General features: G+C 35.3%; 1 protein-coding gene across 1 annotated transcript; it reads right to left on the bottom strand.

Moving 5' to 3' along the window:
- Positions 1-534: 534 nt before the first annotated feature.
- On the bottom strand, positions 535-3119 carry LOC145162868 (UDP-glycosyltransferase 83A1-like). The gene is made up of 3 exons (XM_079081864.1): positions 2532-3119; positions 1742-1748; positions 535-1532 (listed from the first exon to the last, which is right to left on the bottom strand). Exons 1-3 carry the CDS (start codon positions 3003-3005, stop codon positions 616-618), a joined length of 1398 nt encoding a protein of 465 aa, XP_078937990.1. The 5' UTR covers positions 3006-3119; the 3' UTR covers positions 535-615.
- Positions 3120-18993: the final 15874 nt, after the last annotated feature.

Here is an 18993-nt window from a genome sequence, read left to right as displayed (position 1 = left end):
CTGACATGGATCAGTGACGCTCATTGGTCATCCCGGTTCTCTTTTCTTCTTCTACCTTGAAATCGGTTCAGAAGAAATATCAGTAGTGGCACAAGCATTACTCAGGTATCCATTCACCAATATTTTTCCACATATGTTAAATATTAAAGCTATTAGTGGAATATTATGTCAGAATATATGTTAAAGTTTTACTGCATGTTCTTTAGAATATCAACGTACTAAGGTTTTATAACTAAAAACAACAATGTATATTTTTCACCCAAAATATCAATCCAAAGCAACAACATTCATATACTTTTTTAACACAATACAAACTCGTTGAGTGGCAGAAAAAATCGACCGAATATAAAAAGACATCAGATATCAACCTTTGTAGAAATGAGTGACAATCGAGACAGGAGGGAAAGGTTGCGGAGGTTGCATATTAAGCTGTAATTACCAATGATGGAGTGAAAAGAAAAGTAACATTAGTAACAAATATGATAGTAAATTTAAGTTGTTTGCATAAAATAAGTTGAATCAACACATCTCCCCAAATATAGATATACTTTAGAACATCAAACTTGAAATTAAGGTGCTAAATGCCCTGCCAACTCCTTTATAAATAATATATTGTCATGTTGAATATTCTTGGGCATATTTAGATTGCTCTTGTATCCACTCAATGAAATTGCTAATATTTTTGTGTGAGGAACCTCCTTTTCTAATAGAGCTTGTAACCTTTTCTTTAGTATCCATGGCCTTCACTCTGAATGTAATGTCTCCGAGCAGCTGCTCTACCTTACTTTTTATTTCTCCTCGTGTGATAATGCCTCTTTCACCTTTGTTAAACCCCAGTCCAGTTTTCCAGTTGTGACGAATGTAAGTTTCATTGTGAAACTGATCAGCAAAGTATGGCCAACACAAGAAAGGGAGTCCATTTGTAACACCCTCTAAAGTAGAATTCCAACCACAATGACTCACAAAGCAAGCTACAGAAGGATGAGTTAAGACTTTCTGCTGAGGTGCCCAACTCACAATTCTTCCACGAGAGCCTACTCTTTCCACATACCCATCTGGGAAAGCAGTTGTAGTCTCCTTTGTCATGCCTGGCCGCACAACCCATAAGAATGGTATGTTGCTAAGTTCTAGACCAAGTGCCAATTCTTCAAACTGTGTTTGGTTGAAAATGGTGAAGCTCCCAAATGCTATATAAATGACTGAACATGTCGGTTGTTGATCGAGCCATTTTAAACAGGTGGAGTCTTCTTTCCAAAAGTGGCCTGCTTGGTCACCAATTCGGTTGCTTGCCAGCAAAGGACCAATCGGCGACATTTGTGGATAGAGGCTAAATGTTGCAGGCTCCAACTCGGGAGTGGAGTTGCATATAAACCATTTCGTTAATCTAGAAACTTCAACGGTTTCTTTTACAACTTGAAAAATAGCTTCTACAGTTGAAAATTCCTCAAAGCGCGCCCATGAGAGGTCAGTAGATTTTATAGGTGGCATGGTTTCTGACAGCCGAATCATCTGATCATTGTTTAGAGGCATGCCTGTAATAAAAGATTGAAGATGTATTGAATAACTTTTTTAGAGTAGGCTTATATATATATATATATATATATATATATATATATATATATATATATATATATATATATATATATATATATAACACACACAAGTTCATTTGAGAACCAAAAAGATTTATGAGAACTTGAGAACTCCTGATCCACTCATAATTTTTCAAAATCAAAATCACCAACAGACTCCTAGATCACCGATTATGACAAATCCATGGTCCAAAAAGAGATTTGACGAACTCTTTTTTTATTGAAAATGTGGATTTATGCACAATCAACAATTATATAAACTGCGGATATGTAAAATCGGCACTTATATGGACTGGTGATGAGCACAATCAGCAGTTATATAGACTGCATACATGCACAATCAGCAGTTATGACTACTGATTGTGTACGTCTGCATTTTATATAACTGTTGATTGTGCTTATCAGCAGTCCATATAATGATATAACTGTTGATTGTGCTCGTCAACAATCCATATAACTGTTGATTTTTCATACATACACATTTCCAAAATGAATAAAAAAAATCGTCAAATCTTATTTTAACCTAGATATGGTTTTGACACACCATTTGGAGAAGATTGGTGTTTTCGGTTTTGAAAAATGATGAGTGGATTAGAAGTTCTTAAGATCTCGCAAATCTTTTGTTTATATATATATATATATATATATATATATATATATATATATATATATATATATATATACAGAAATTCATAACTTTTTATCCTTTTTCCAATGATATCAAATTTTTTTTTTTCGATAAAGAATAAGCTCTAGAAATTGAAAAAAAGATTTGATTCCTTGAAGAACCAATAATTATGGTTCTCTATTGAACTTTTTCATATATATATATATATATATATATATATATATATATATATATATATATATATATATATATATATATATATATATATATATATATATATATATATAATCATGCATGTTCTATGGTCTCACGTTAATGATTCCATCATCGATCAATTTCTGATAGCTGATCACGGAGGCCAGTGTACAAACCGAGGCTGGCCAGAAGGCTGCTCTACTAATTCCCATCTTCTTTGCGACTCGTATTGCCCATCCCATGAAACCATCAGCAATAATACATGTGACTTTACTGCTGGTGTCTTCATTAATCGTCTCTATAAGCTCCTCCAGCTTGTGAGGCATGGTTCTTAATATGGATTTGCTCAACTTACAAAGGTCAGTCCTGTCCTCCCATGGTTCTAACCCATCAGGGATGGAAACCATCTGCATTAAACCCCCAAACCCATTCTTGTCAAACGAATTGCTTGTCACAAGCTTGTGAGTGACATCTGTGTTCACAAATGTAACTTTGATACCTTGCTTGACTAAGCGTTGAGCAAGCTCCATTATGGGGATTACATGGCCTTGTGCGGGATATGGTATGACTACAACATGAGGTTTTGCCATGATTTTCTAGTGAAGTGTTATTGTGAGTTTCTAGCAAGTGGTTGGTGCTTTCTGTTCTTCCTAGTCAGCTCAGTTTTATAGACAGAAATGACTGAGATTTGAAGGCTTTTTTGATTGCTGTTGTTTTATTGCAGCATTGTGAATAATTATAATATATTTGATTTGTCACGTTCTGTGTACTACATCTCCTGTATCTTGTGGCCCTTATATCAATGAATTGAGATTAGGGAAAAAAAAAACTTCAGGACAATGACAGCCATGTTTCTGATGCATTTAAGCTTTGACAGGGGTGGTTCATCCACAAATACGTATTGATGCATTAAATTTAGTCAGAAAAGAGTATTGAGAAATTACAAAGTGTATTTGATACAATCTCCAACCCGTAAAACTTGCAACAGATTATAAGTTTCTTTTATCGGCTAAATTTTAATAATAGTGACCCAAAAACCTAAGGGAGTCATCTCTAGATAGTATATATCGGTTTTACCTTAACCTATACAAACCAACTTGGGTAAAACGTATTATGTAGTTATCTTCGGTAACAAAGATAAGTGGACAATCTTCCTTTTCTCCTTGTGGATGATAAAAAGGTATCTTTAGATTGATGTTCCCTAACTAAGGCTGTCTATGTCCAATTCCTGGCGCATGTCAATTGACGGAACAGTTTGTTTGTTACCTTCTTCACAGGTCACTACAGCTTCATGAGATAATCTGCTCTTGCCGGCCACTCAGATTACATTGTTCTAGATTTGGTTAATTCTAAACCATTTTTTATTTTTTCTGTTCTAGTTTTGGTAACGAGATGGTTGGTTGCTTGTTTTAATAAAATACGCAATCTTCCTTCATTCAATAACCAAAATATGCAATATTATAAACGTATAACATGTGTTATGATTGGGAAGCCAAATTAAAGATTTAAGCTTATCTTCAATATTGGCACATCATGGTTATATATTTTCTATACAATTCTATTCATTATAACATCAAACTTTATTAAATTTGTAGGGTGTGTATGAGACGGGTTGGTTCACTTATTAGCCAGAACGGAACCATAACCACTACAATTAATTAATGTATTTTGGTAGCCATTAGATATTGGTTTATAATGGTTTCGGTTAATAGTTTTGGTTATCGGTTAATATTGATTAACCATAATTGTCCAAAATGACATAAAAGAAATTTACTATTAAAAATGAAAAATACAGAATATACTGTAAAAAATGAAAATCAGAAAATATGTTGCCATAAAAAACTAAAAAACATAAAGTTTGTTTTAGTCATCTCGATCCGCAATCCACAAGTGTTATCATTAAAATACTCTCATTTAGCAATTTCATTTGTCATATTTTTTTATTGTTATCACTACTATATATAGAATATATAGTATATGTAATTTAAATCCAAGATTAATATTGTTAGAGATGCATTAAACAGATACAAAATATTTTTATAAAAGATGGTTTAGCTTTCTAATAATTAGCAATTATAGGCACCTAATTAACAAGATTATAATATGCTCCGACAATTACAAATATATATATTTGGAATTTTATGTATAATACTATATAACCAAACAGTTTTACACCTAAATACTTCAACCCTCTAAGTTAAGCAAATGGTATAATTATACTTTGTTTACATTTATCTATTATAATAATAACTAGGTGTGAGACCCGTGTACTACACGGGTTTATTTAAAAAATATTATCATAAAGGTGTAAGTATTAAGTATTTATAGTGGTTTAAAATTACTAAAAACAGGGGTAAATCTGTCTTAAAACCAATATAAGAGATTTAGATTGTAAAAGAAAAACATTATTCCAAATTTTAGACCATCTTTGAACAACAGCAACCCGTGATTTGATCACAACCTCAGTCGTGTGTCAACCAGATCCAATCTTTATATAAGCTACTTCAGTTTTATACCTGTAAAAAGAGAAAATGTATAGCTTAATCAGTCCCAATAATTTTAGCTGGATCAATATTTAAATTTATTATAGCGATCTACTTCCATTTCTATGATTTCTTTTTAACTATAATAGCAGCATACTTACATATCATTACCTCTAATAGCAATGTACTCACTTAAATGTGAAATGATATGATGGAGAATATGTAATATTTATAAAATAAAAAAACAAAAAGAAATTACACCTTAATTGATGTAAGGCCCGATCTATAGATCCAAATCAGTAATCATTGAAATGCAAACAATCAAACTGAGTGTAGAAGGAGTAGAAGGAGAATTAAGTCAAGCATGCACACATCTATTACGCATAAATTTCAGGTACACCTTGGGAAACACATACACATACGTCACTCTTTCTGACACACTGACACAGCCTATTTATACCACATGAAGCAGCACACAAGTGTGCAGCCGCACACACGTGTACGGCCACACACAACGTGTGCGGCCGCACACACGTGTATGGCCGCACACAACCACTAACAAACCACAACCACCACAACACACTCTAACATCCTACCAAGACCTATACATTAGAATGCCTAGCCCAAACCACAAAAGTATAGCCTATCAATTGATTATTCCAATCATGGCAATTTAGATCCACAAGATGTCCTTATATTGTCTTTATTGAAGGGTATATAGGACATTAGTTATAGAAAATAACTTTTTTTTTTGCAATTTAGAAACTCGACATGCGCTAGGAATTCAATTTCATTCTTCATGTTTTTATCAAAAGATCAAAATACCCTCATTATAAGATGTTATTGTTGGATTAGGTGTCTAAGCCCATAACTATAATTGGTATGTACTTGAATTGATAGCAGCACAGTCCTTTTGGGTTGCCCTCAACCTAGCAACTGGATAAGGAAATTATGAAAGGAGAGATATTAATTTATAAGATTAATGAATTAATATAAATGATTTATTAATATGTTAAAAGATTAATATATTAATTAGAAATCATTATGTTTAATTAATAGTTAGCCAGAAATTAATCAGAATTAATTTTGGGGTTAAAAGAATTAATTATAAAGTGCAGGGACTAGTTTGCAATTAACTAATAGTTGAGTGGAAGGTTCCAGAACCCCCTTGGAAGGAGGTGGACGAAATTCTTAGGGGAAACCCTAGAGATTTCGTCCAAGGGGTCCAAATAAGGCCTTTGGATCTTGCTTAGGCCCTAAGCAAAGGATAACTAGGGTTTTTCCCTAAACCCTAGATCCCTCAGCTATTTAAGGAGCCTCCTGGCTCACATTTGAGGTCATTGATTTCTTTGGAAGAAACCCTAAGGCCGAAATTGCATACTCTCTCCATCCTCTCTCCTCCAAGTTTCCTTCTTGCTAGTTCTTGGGTGTGATTCCATTAGAGGCATTACATTTGTGGTGCTAAGCTTCCAAGAAGATCAAGATCAAGATCAAGAGGATTATCAATTGTTTGCTATAACAATTGAAAGGTATGTAACTCCTAAACCCTAGTTTGTTAATTTCGAAATTAGCCTCTCTCCTCTAGGGTTCTTGTTTTGCAATTCAAAGTTATATGTTCAATAGTTAAAACATAGATCCAAAGTAGGTTGCATGTGAACTTAGGAATTGTTTTCTAGTTTATTTGTTTTACCTAATACCCATCAGTGGTATCAGAGCCATTGTTTGTTTTAAATTGAATTGCTATAATTGTTGAATTGCAAATTAGGGTTTATAGCTATTAAACCCTAAAGGCCAAATTTTCGATTTCTAGGGTTTTGGATAAAAGGGTTTTTTCGAAAACCCTAGTCTCCAAAGAACCCTAATCGAAATTAGGGTTAGGGTTTTGAAAACCCTAGCCTCCTCCCTTGTAAATTTCGAAATTGCTAGAAGTTTTAGGGTTTCTTGTTTTGGATAATTGTTACTTAATTAAATTAATTGGATAATTATCCTTACCCTATTTTTCGAAATTTAGAGGGATAAGGATTAGGATTAAATTAATTGATTAATTTAATTAGATAATCCTTACAAGATTTAATAATTTAATTAATAGTTAATTAAAAGATAAATATTAAATCTAGTTAATTGGTTTATTTAAATTTAAATTTAATAGTTTGAATTTCGAAATTTATATAAACCCTTGAAGTTTTAAAATGTTTTAAAACACACCCTATATATGTATTATGATTAAAAGTTTAATATTATATATGTATAAGAATATGGTCAGTCAAATCGCTAGTATGCCTCATTCACGAAGCTAATCTATAAGGGGGGTATAAGGAAACTGCCTATAAAATGGTAGTTGAATGGGTGTCCACTCTCACCCACCGCTTCCTTGATTAGTAGAGGGTCGTTAGCAGAACGGATTTGATAGGACAACTACTTCTCATTAAAAGTATAATGACATTAAAGAAAGTACTAGAACATTATTTTTAAAATCCCAACTCTAGTTACTTTAGGAAAAATGTGAAAAGTATGCTAATCCATGAAATTGCACATTATGCTTTATTGGTCGTTAGTGGAGCGTGTGTGGTTAACCAGCACACTAAAGGGCACTAATAAAGAGTAGTAATGGGTATCTCATAATTGTCATTTTGATGGAGCGTGTGTGGTTTACCAGCACATCAATAGTTAATGATAAAGACAATGAGGTTACCAAGCACATTTGCATGGTTATTCACATCTTGTTTGTGATCCTCGGCATCCCAGTCACAAATAGAAGAGCATAATCTGAGATCAAAACATGCCATTGAATAGTTTCAATGTATCTCAAAAGAATTAGGAATTTCACTTCGTTTGTTTCGTCTAATGGTGGAATTGGTGAATCGTCATTCACCTACCTTTATGAAATTTACACTTGGATCTCGGCATCCCATTTCTAAGTTGTGAATCTTCATAGTTGGATCCTAACCTTGATATTTTATCTTTGGGTTATTATATTGAGGTATCTTGAAATCTAACTAAAACTTTCTTTCTTTCAGATGTCTACTCCTGGAAACACTTCTGCTTCATCCTCCTCCAACCAGAACTTCTCTTTGCTCAATATCTGCTCCAAAGTCGTTATGGATGGCTCAAATTATAACGATTGGATGCGCAACATCAAGATGGCTCTTCGTTTTGAGAACAAAGAATATGTTCTTGAAAAGGATCTCAAAGAGCTTGATGAGTCTGAAGCTACTCCTGAAGATCTTGCTGCCTACAAGAAACATTACGATGATGCTACCAAAGTGGCATGCATCATGGTGGCAACCATGTCCCCAGAACTGTAGAGGTACTATGAGGACTACTGGCCTTTTGAGATGAACAAGGACCTTATGGAAAAGTACCATAAGCGAGCTCGTCAAGAAAAGTTTGAAGTAGTCAAGTCACTCATGGCTTGCAAGATGAAAGAAGGGGAATCGGTTGTGTCACATGTGCAAAGAATGCAACGCTACATAGAGCGTTTGGTCAAGCTCAACATTCACTTTGATGAGGAATTGGCCATTGATATGGTCTTGAACTCACTACCTGATTGTTATGGTCAGTTTATTCTAACTTACCATTTGAACAATACTGAGCAGACCTTGGCCCAATTGCACAACTTGTTGCAGACAGCTGAGGCAGGAATGAAGGGTAAAAGTATACCCTCCACGCCTACAAGTGCCCCTGTGTTGGCTATTGGACAGGGAAAGGGGAAAAAGAGGAAAGGTCCTCCCAAGCAAAACTGGAATAGCAAGGCTCAAGCTGGGTCGTCTAGTAATGGCCCAAAGGCTAAGCCCAATGGTTCCACTCCCCATGTTTCTGATCCAAAAGAGGTCGTTTGCTTTTACTGCAATCAAAAGGGGCATTGGAAGAGATCTTGCCCACAATATTTGCAAGATATCAAGGATGGCAAAGTGAAGCCATCTTCGGCAGGTATTTACACTATTTCTGCTAATAACTCATTATCTTCTCGTTCATGGGTCCTTGATACAGGATGTGTGTTCTGATTTGCAGGGACTAAAGGAAAGTGAGGAGATAGAGCGAGGAAGGATAAACTTGATCATGGGAAACAGAAAGTCTTCACCAGTGACCAAGATTAGAGTTTATCAGCTTCTGCTTAGCAATGATGTTAGATTAGATTTAATAAATTGTTGCTATTCGTCTAAGATGACGAGAAACATTATTTCATTTCATGCATTGTTCAGACAAGGTTTCAAATATTCTTTTAATGATTTGAATGGTTCAATTTCTGTTTATAAGAATGGTGTTTTTATGTTTGAAGCTTTACCTTGTGATGGTGTGTATGAAACCGTGACTTGTGTTGATAGCTTAGGAAATAGTGTACTTAATATTGACTTGTCTAATAGTGTAGACAAGGCATGCTTGTGGCATTGTCGTCTTGGACACATTAACAAGAAACGCATAGCCCAACTCCAAAAGGATGGAGTGTTGGAATCATTTGACCTAAAATCAGATGATATGTGTGAATCTTGTCTTTTGGGAAAGATGACAAAATCACCATTCACAGGGTCTTGTGAAAGAGGTGAAGGTCTGTTGGATCTCATACACACAGATGTGTGTGGGCCCTTCAGATCAACTACAAGAGATGCTAATCGATTCTATGTGACTTTCACTGACGATTATAGCAGATATGGATATATCTACTTGATCAAGCATAAGTCAGAAACTTTTGAAAAGTTCAAAGAGTTTAAGCATGAAGTCGAAAATCAATTGGGCAGAAAGATAAAGATACTTAGATCCGATAGAGGCGGGGAGTATCTTAGTATCGAGTTTAACGACTATCTGAAAGAATGTGGGATAGTCTCACAATTGACTCCTCCTAGGACACCACAGTTAAATGGTGTAGCTGAGAGGCGTAATCGAACCTTGTTAGACATGGTTCGTTCTATGATGAGTCGGGCTTCGCTTCCAATTCACTTCTGGGGGGTATGCCTTAGAGACAGCCGCCCACATCCTCAATCTTGTCCCTACAAAGAAGGTTGCCAAAACACCTCACGAAATGTGGACAGGGAAAGTTCCCTCGTTAGCACATATTAAAGTTTGGGGTTGTGAAGCTTTCGTAAGACGAGAGACCCACGACAAGCTAGCAGCTAGAAGTGAGAAATGTGTTTTCATTGGTTACCCAAAGCAGTCTTTTGGATATTTGTTCTACAGGCCTAGTGAGAACGTGGCCTTTGTAGCACGAAGAGGAGTCTTTCTTGAAAGAGAGCTCATATTCAAAGAGGACAGTGGGAGCACTATTGACCTTGAAGAAATTCAAGAGTCAGCCAATGAAGGAACTTTAGATGAAACTAGCAGTCAACCAGAGGAAACAGTTCCTGTTGAACCAATCGATAACTCATTACCTCTTAGAAGATCCACTAGGGTGAGTGTGCCACCTGAGTTGTATGGTTTTCATATTACTTCAGATGGTGACACATTCATAAGTGACAGAACACTGGTAAACTTAGATGAACCAGTCACTTATAAGGAAGCAATGGCAGGCCCAGAGGCTTCCAAGTGGAAAGAGGCAATGGACAGCGAGATTAAGTCCATGTATGACAACCAAGTTTGGAATTTGGTTGATAGTGCACCAGGTCGTAAGACAGTTGGGTGCAAATGGATCTTCAAGAAGAAGACAGACATGGATGGAAATGTGCACACATTCAAGGCTCGACTGGTTGCAAAAGGTTTCACTCAAACCCCAGGGGTTGACTATGATGAGACCTTCTCGCCAGTGGCTAAGATTAAATCTATTAGGATATTGCTCGCCATAGCTGCCTTTCATGATTATGAAATGTGGCAGATGGATGTCAAAACTGCTTTCCTTAATGGGAAGTTGGCTGAAGATGTTTACATGAGTCAGCCAGAGGGTTTTGTTGATGCAAAGTTCCCCAATAGAGTGTGCAAGCTTGAGAAATCCATTTATGGATTGAAACAAGCATCTCGCAGTTGGAATCTTTGCTTCCATGAGAAAGTCAAAGAGTTTGGTTTCTCTAGAAGTGAAGATGAGTTATGTGTGTATATCAAGGCTAGTGGGAGTATAGTAACTTTTCTAGTGTTGTATGTCGATGACATATTACTCATTGGTAACGACGTTCCAACCTTGAAAGAAGTTAAGTCTTGGCTTGGAAAGTGTTTTGCCATGAAAGACCTTGGAGAAGCTGCCTATATTCTTGGGATTAGAATATTGAGAGATAGAAAGAAGAGACTAATTGGACTTAGTCAGAGCACATACTTGGATAAGGTACTAAAGAGGTTTAGTATGGAAAATTCCAAGAAGGGAGAGCTACCTATCCAGAGCAATACCAAATTGAGTAAGACTCAATGCCCGAGTACAGATGTTGAAATAGATGACATGAGTCGTGTACCTTATGCTTCCGCTGTCGGATCGATCATGTACGCTATGACATGTACTCGCCCTGATGTGGCATTTGCTTTGAGCATGGTCAGTCGCTATCAGGGAAACCCAGGTAGAGCTCATTGGATAGCAGTTAAGAATATACTCAAGTATTTGCGAAGGACAAAGGACTGGGTCCTTGTACTTGGTGGCAATGATACTTTGAGAGTAGATGGTTACAGTGATGCCAGCTTTCAGACGGATAGAGATAACTTCCGTTCTCAATCGGGCTGGGTATTTTTACTGAATGGAGGAGCAGTTACTTGGAAAAGTTCCAAGCAAGATACGGTGGCTGATTCTACTTGTGAATCAGAGTACATAGCAGCGAGTGAAGCGTCGAAAGAAGCAGCTTGGTTGAGGAACTTCATCGGAGATTTCGGAGTTGTTCCAACCATCCAGGAGCCTATGGAACTGTTCTGCGATAATGAAGGAGCGGTTGCCTTGACAAAGGAACCGAGAGATCATGTTAAGACCAGACATATCGACAGAAAGTACCATTTCATCAGACATAGAGTAGAAGAAGGCCATCTTATAGTAAAGAGGGTGTCATCTGAAGATAACCCAGCAGATCCCCTCACAAAGGGTCTGAGTAGGGCTAAGCACATTCAGCATGCTCGGAGCATAGGACTGAAAGATGATATTAGTTTTAGTAGTTAGATTAGTTTTGTTCTGAAACTTGTAACAAAGTAAATGTAATTGACTTTTGGTGATTAAATAATAAAGTATTGTTTATAAGTTTGGTTACTGCCTTCTGTCAATTGTTTATTATTGTGTTTCATATTTTGCATGTTTTACTTCCTGAATAATAAGATTATTCAAACTCCACAGTCGATAGTACTTTTGGAAGTAAGTAGTGAATTAAGACTGTCATGAACTGGATTGTAGATTGTCTAAGGATAGACATGGCAATAGAATTGCTGCAACATTCATGAGTACTCAGAAATTGAGATTTGAGTATTGGATAAACCCTCGCTCAGAGTATCACTTCATGGAAGTCGTCACGAGTAATACTGAGACGATAATATCTTATAATTTTGAAACGAAGATATATGAGTTGTGATTTACAAGTCGGTCATGCATTGGTGATACGAAAACGCATCAGTAACTTGATGTTATAAAACGTATTGTCATGCATAATTTGATGAGTAAAAGATACAAGCATATGAGTCAACGTTTATTCGTTCCTTTTGCCCTAACAGGAAAAGCGATATTTGTGGGCCCCTCGATGATTTGGTGTTGACTTATGTGTTGGGCCCAGCCAGGACTAAATTGATGTGTTCAATTAGAAGTCCTACATCATCACAAATCAGGAATCGGGAAACATAGATTCTGGACAAAAAGATTGATTACATTCCATGTCTTATGTCTAGGGATATCTAGCAGAACGAAGGATTATATGATCACTTATCTTAGGACACGTAACTGACTGGGTCAGAGTTCGGCAACAGCTTTTGGAAGCTACAATTTGCTGGTCAAATTTAGAAGGCATACTAGCAATTATAGTTACAGACTTATCCAAGTGGGAGACTGTTGGATTAGGTGTCTAAGCCCATAACTATAATTGGTATGTACTTGAATTGATAGCAGCACAGTCCTTTTGGGTTGCCCTCAACCTAGCAACTGGACAAGGAAATTATGAAAGGAGAGATATTAATTTATAAGATTAATGAATTAATATAAATGATTTATTAATATGTTAAAAGATTAATATATTAATTAGAAATCATTATGTTTAATTAATAGTTAGCCAGAAATTAATCAGAATTAATTTTGGGGTTAAAAGAATTAATTATAAAGTGCAGGGACTAGTTTGCAATTAACTAATAGTTGAGTAGAAGGTTCCAGAACCCCCTTGGAAGGAGGTGGACGAAATTCTTAGGGGAAACCCTAGAGATTTCGTCCAAGGGGTCCAAATAAGGCCTTTGGATCTTGCTTAGGCCCTAAGCAAATGATAACTAGGGTTTTTCCCTAAACCCTAGATCCCTCAGCTATTTAAGGAGCCTCCTGGCTCACATTTGAGGTCACTGATTTCTTTGGAAGAAACCCTAAGGCCGAAATTGCATACTCTCTCCATCCTCTCTCCTCCAAGTTTCCTTCTTGCTAGTTCTTGGGTGTGATTCCATTAGAGGCATTACATTTGTGGTGCTAAGCTTCCAAGAAGATCAAGATCAAGATCAAGAGGATTATCAATTGTTTGCTATAACAATTGAAAGGTATGTAACTCCTAAACCCTAGTTTGTTAATTTCGAAATTAGCCTCTCTCCTCTAGGGTTCTTGTTTTGCAATTCAAAGTTATATGTTCAATAGTTAAAACATAGATCCAAAGTAGGTTGCATGTGAACTTAGGAATTGTTTTCTAGTTTATTTGTTTTACCTAATACCCATCAGTTATCCACTAACATGTGTCAAAATATTAAAGGCATCCAACTTAGAAAACAATGTAGTAATTCAACTTTGTAATAATTATAAAAGGATAAAAATGTAAAAAGGAAAAGGCAAAAATAATAATAATAATAATAAAAAATAAAAAAAAAACCCCTAAGCCTCATGATTTGTATCAAAGTGAGAGGTTGTTTCTTTCATTTCATCAATCTTTGATTGATTTTTACCTTCCTAAAAACATGATATCAATACCTATTATCCACTAAACCTCGCAGCCTATGAGAGAGTCTTGTTGAGTGACTGTTTCCGTTTTGATAACAAACCCTTCTTTCCATTTTTTTGGGTATCGCTATTGTAAAATAAATTATTTTTTTCAAAGAATTTCAAACATGAATAGAAGAAACAACTAAATTAAAGGAGACAACGGAAAATATGATGTTTTAAAAAATAAATCAATGAAAGTACAAAATACCTACCTTTATAACTAAAGAAAGGGCAAAATAGTCCAAACTTGTGTGGAAGCTACTAACAATTCAACATTTTGTGGACATTTAACGTTAATAAAAAAGAAAATGAATAAAAACAAACATGAATATAACATCATACATTTATAATATATTCGAAAAAAGGAAGATAATATGGCAGAAAAAAATATATATTTTTGAAAGTACAATACTAATTATTGAATACGTTAGATTTTTTTTTTTTTTTTTGAAAAATATGTAGAGACTAAGGGGCAAATCAGTCGCACATAGCTATATTATGCATATTTGTTAAAAATCAAAATTTTATAAACTACATTGCTATATTCTGCATATTTTCGAAAGTCGTGTTGTTTAATTTCACTGTTCTTTAAAAAAATACAGAAAATAAGAAAGATTATATGGCAGAAATGTGAAACACACAAATCTAGAAATTTCTCATGGCAATAAAATATTTCGGTTTGAGTGTGTAAGTTGTAACACACTCTTCTGTTTTTATTGTTCTTTAATATATAATAGAATTACTATATTGGTGTTTTAGTTAACGGAAAATTCTCAATTACAGTAGTACCAGATACTGAAGGACAAAACTGATAAACGATATCACATATAAAATTTGATGAAAGGTATTTAGGACACTTGGTTATAATCTAACATTTAGTTTAAGCTATCTTCCATGTCAAACCTTCTAGTTTTCATGAGATCAAATGAAATAATATCTGTTATAATAACCAAAAAGAATCAATATGATAATTTTCAGAACCAAGGAAACAAAAATATGTTGTTACATTTGGGCATTGATTGTGCAAGCAAACATGCTACATACCAAGACCCTGAGATGCTATTGACTTGAGGGGCAAATCTGTCAAACAGAAAAACAGCCACATCTGAAGATTTTGCTAACATTTTAGTTTATCAGGTGTAGTTTTCATCATCCAAATATGTGTTATTATATATGACAATGTCATCAGCAAGCACAATTTTAATTTACAAATAAAATTTCCATAAACCTTATCCTTTTGTCTTAGCAAATCTCTAGTTAAATTAAGTCCTTTCAAAGCAAACATTGTATTTGTAAATGGAACTGATATTGATGATGCTGAAGTCCAAGAACATGTCAACAGCCTCACTGGTATCACACAACAAAAACAATATACACTCAATTCCTCAAAGCACAATGCTCTTTATTGCATACTTTTAAATTTGGTTTTGTTTTAATTTTTGATTTTGTTGTAAAATATGTAGAAACTAAGGGGGAAATCAGTCAGACAAATATTCAGATTGCACCATGATTCTATACAAATCAAGAAGAACATTGCACATTACATCAAACACCTGGTGGGCAGACTCAAAATCAAGAAATCAGATCACATGTTGTAGTCAAACAAAAAAAATTGATTATATACATCAAAAAGCTTGATTTACTAACCTGGTATACTTGTTGGTGTCCTCGATTATGATTTTTTATAGAGGAATCGATTGCAAATTCAACAAAGGTATGTGACCCGACTGTAATTGTTGATTACAGTATATTGATTGTCATATGTTGCCTTATATGATGCGATTTATTGATTATAAGGAAAGGATATCAGAATAGTTATGAGATTAGGGGTGACAGAATGGTAATTGAATTCATATGAGTGATAACAGGAAAAACAACGATCGTTACAATATTTTATGAATATCATTTATTACGCTAGGTTAAGAAGAAAGAATTAAGTGATGGATCAAACTAATACTCACATTTAGAATCAAGAAAAAATTAAACAAACAATAAAATATAAGAAGACCAGATTAAAGAACTGACCTGGATAAACAACAAATTGCAGAAGAAAAGCAATATTGATGTCGAGGATGACACATTTGAGTCAGAAGAAAAAGAGAATCATAAATTTGGGGATAAATCGTAGACGGAGGTAGAAGCATACCATGAGTAACGATAAAGGAGGCAAGAAGAGAAGGAAGCGACATCTTTTAAGGTGGGGTTTGTTGCCACTGGGTGGACCACGAAGGGGACGCATCCAATTGTGGTGAAATCTAGGTTTTAAATCGAGAAAATGGAAATATAAGAAGTCAGCATATCTGATACCTATTTACGGAGTATATTGTTCATTGATTCCTTATTTTCAGGAACAAAATTGGAGTGCAGGGACGAAAGAATAGGCAAATTAAATTGTGCGGATTTTGCTGAGTGGTGAGTAGAAACGACGAGATGGGCATTTTCGGGAAATCACTTCGAAATTTGAGCGGGAAAAATTGATTTGGAGGAGCTTGGAGAATGCCACGTGGCAAAAATGTACTTATTTATTAGATTAGGGATATATAACTTCGCATCATCTTAATTGAACCAAAGTTTTGTTATACTTAGTGGATTTAAAATAAAAAATTATATATATATATATATATATATATATATATATATATATATATATATATATATATATATTCAAATGAGAACATTTCTTAAATTGAGAACATTTAAGAACGAATATGGACCACTAATTTAATCTTTGAAAATTCTCGTGTTTATTAAAAAAATTATTATTTATTCAACATCTTTTCACGTTTTAATAAACACCTCTTTAGTATCATATTTCAATCACTATGAACGTGCACCACCAAGACCACCGCCGGACACTACCGGACCACCACCGGACTATCGCCGGAAAAAGAGCGGAACGACTGATACACCGTTAAAACTCTGTTTCTTCACTCTCAACGGATCATCTTGTTATTTCCCGGCTTCACCACCTCTCGTTCACTCGTCGGAAACCAGCTCCTTCTCGTCTACTCTTCGATCTCATTTTCACCGGCTGTCACCAGATCTAGTTTCACCAGATCTGGATCTGAAGTAGAAGGCCACCTGGTTCCCGATCTGGTTTTACCGGCCATGTCCTAGAGGTTTTTCGAACTATTTTTACCGACCGCCATCGAACTCGAACTGTATCTCAGATCAGCAAGGCAGTGATTGCTCCATCGGCGCTCTCAATCTCTACTGTGTATGCGGGAACTGCAACTGCAAATGTAAGCTCTTTTCTCCGGTAGCCATCTCTGTTTCTCTATTTTTTTTTCTTTTTCTGAATATAGAACTATGGAATTAAGAAGAATAGGTTTGAATGTGTTATTGAACCTTCAACTAACTAGTAAAATTATGCTTTGATATTACGTTTTTCTCCGATCGACCGCCATATGCACCAAATTGTATTTTGCTCTTCATTTTGGATATGGAACATTTTAATTGAAATTGGGCAATCGGCAGCATCATATAGACTTCTACTATACCTTTCACCTTGAAATTAATGGAAATAGAGATTAACAGTAGAGACTACTAGATAGATATGATACATTAGTGATGAGAATATTGAGTTATAGATCGATAGATTCTAAACAGAAAAACAAGAATGAAGTAATCAAAGAACATAAGAATAGATCAAATGGTGTCGAATGATTAATAACTCACACCTCAGAAGAGCTCGATGAAGAACTTCGACTGTAGAGGTGTGTTTAGGGTTACAATGCAAAAGTAATTAATGAGAACCACACACTGAAAGCTATACATGCATGCATAATATATACGCTAACCCTAATGATAAACCACGGTTGGACAGGCCCAAATCGGGTAAACAAAATATCGACACTAAGCCCATATGACGCCACACTCTATACCCAACAATCTCCCCCTTTGCGTCAATAGAGGCGAGATACTAGTTCGGTTGAGTAAGTGTAGTTTTCTTCGCTGTCTTGAATACATTCTGTATAATGGCCAAAAGAGTGTGACGAAATGCTATATACCACCGAAGCACGTCAGAGAAGTTCTTCTTATCCGAATCACTGTTCTGTTTACACCTGTGAGTTATATCGAGTACGTGCTCCAAGCAAGTTGTGGAGAACAGGTGCTTGTCAACAAGAGCGAAAATGAATTTTTCACCTTTACCTGTAGTGCACATTACAGTGTGATGAATTGGATCTATCTTGCCCATTTTCATCTTATTTAGATCACTTGGCTTCCTGATAGGCTTCAAGTAGGCTTCTTTCTCATGACATGTACAATCTCCTTATCCAACTTAGCAACTTCATGGATGTAGGAAGCCAACATTCTTTTGAGGTGAGCAAGGATCGGCTCATACTGATATGCATAGTTGACTTAAAATGGAATGGCATAGAAACAAAAATGTGTCAACATGATAGGTTACAAACCTCAAGTCGTGTGCTAGTGTTTAACAATAGGTTTACCCTTGATTAGTTCTTGAAACTTTTCAAGATCATTTAGACTCCCACTGACCTCTTGACATATAATATTCTCTTGTCAAGAAACATTCCTTGATAAAACAAATATTCAAGAGTTAGTGTGGGTCCTTGATAAAACAAATTTCGATTTAACTACAGAAAAATTCCGTAGCAAAAAGCTGAAATTTCGTAGCTAAACCTAAATAACTACGTAAGTTGCTACAGAATTTGCCAATGAGATTCCATAATAAGATTTCTTGTAGCAAAATGTTTAACTACGGAATTCTAGTTTCGTAGAAATTTTGCTACGGCCGTTGCTACGACGTCTATCCATAGCATTTCAACTACAACACACTTCCATCACAATTCTGTAACAATGAATTCTGTAGCAAATTCCGTATCTATTCTGTTCCGTAGCAAATTTTGTAACCATTTGGTCCATAGCAAATTCCGTATTCATTCGTTCCGTAGCAAATTCCGTAGCCATTCATTTCGTAGCAAATTATTCGTTCTGTAGCAAATTCTGTAGCCATTTGGTCTGTAGCAAATTCCGTAGCCATTTGGTCCGTAGCAAATTCTGTAGCCATTAGTTTCATTGCAATTTTTT

The sequence above is a fragment of the Lactuca virosa genome, chromosome 3, assembly GCF_052849685.1.
Source record: "Lactuca virosa cultivar CGN04683 chromosome 3, Lactuca_virosa_CGN04683_v6, whole genome shotgun sequence".
Taxonomy (NCBI): Eukaryota; Viridiplantae; Streptophyta; class Magnoliopsida; order Asterales; family Asteraceae; genus Lactuca; species Lactuca virosa.
Note: the sequence above shows the minus strand (reverse complement) of the source record. Positions and strands in the feature narration are given on the sequence as shown.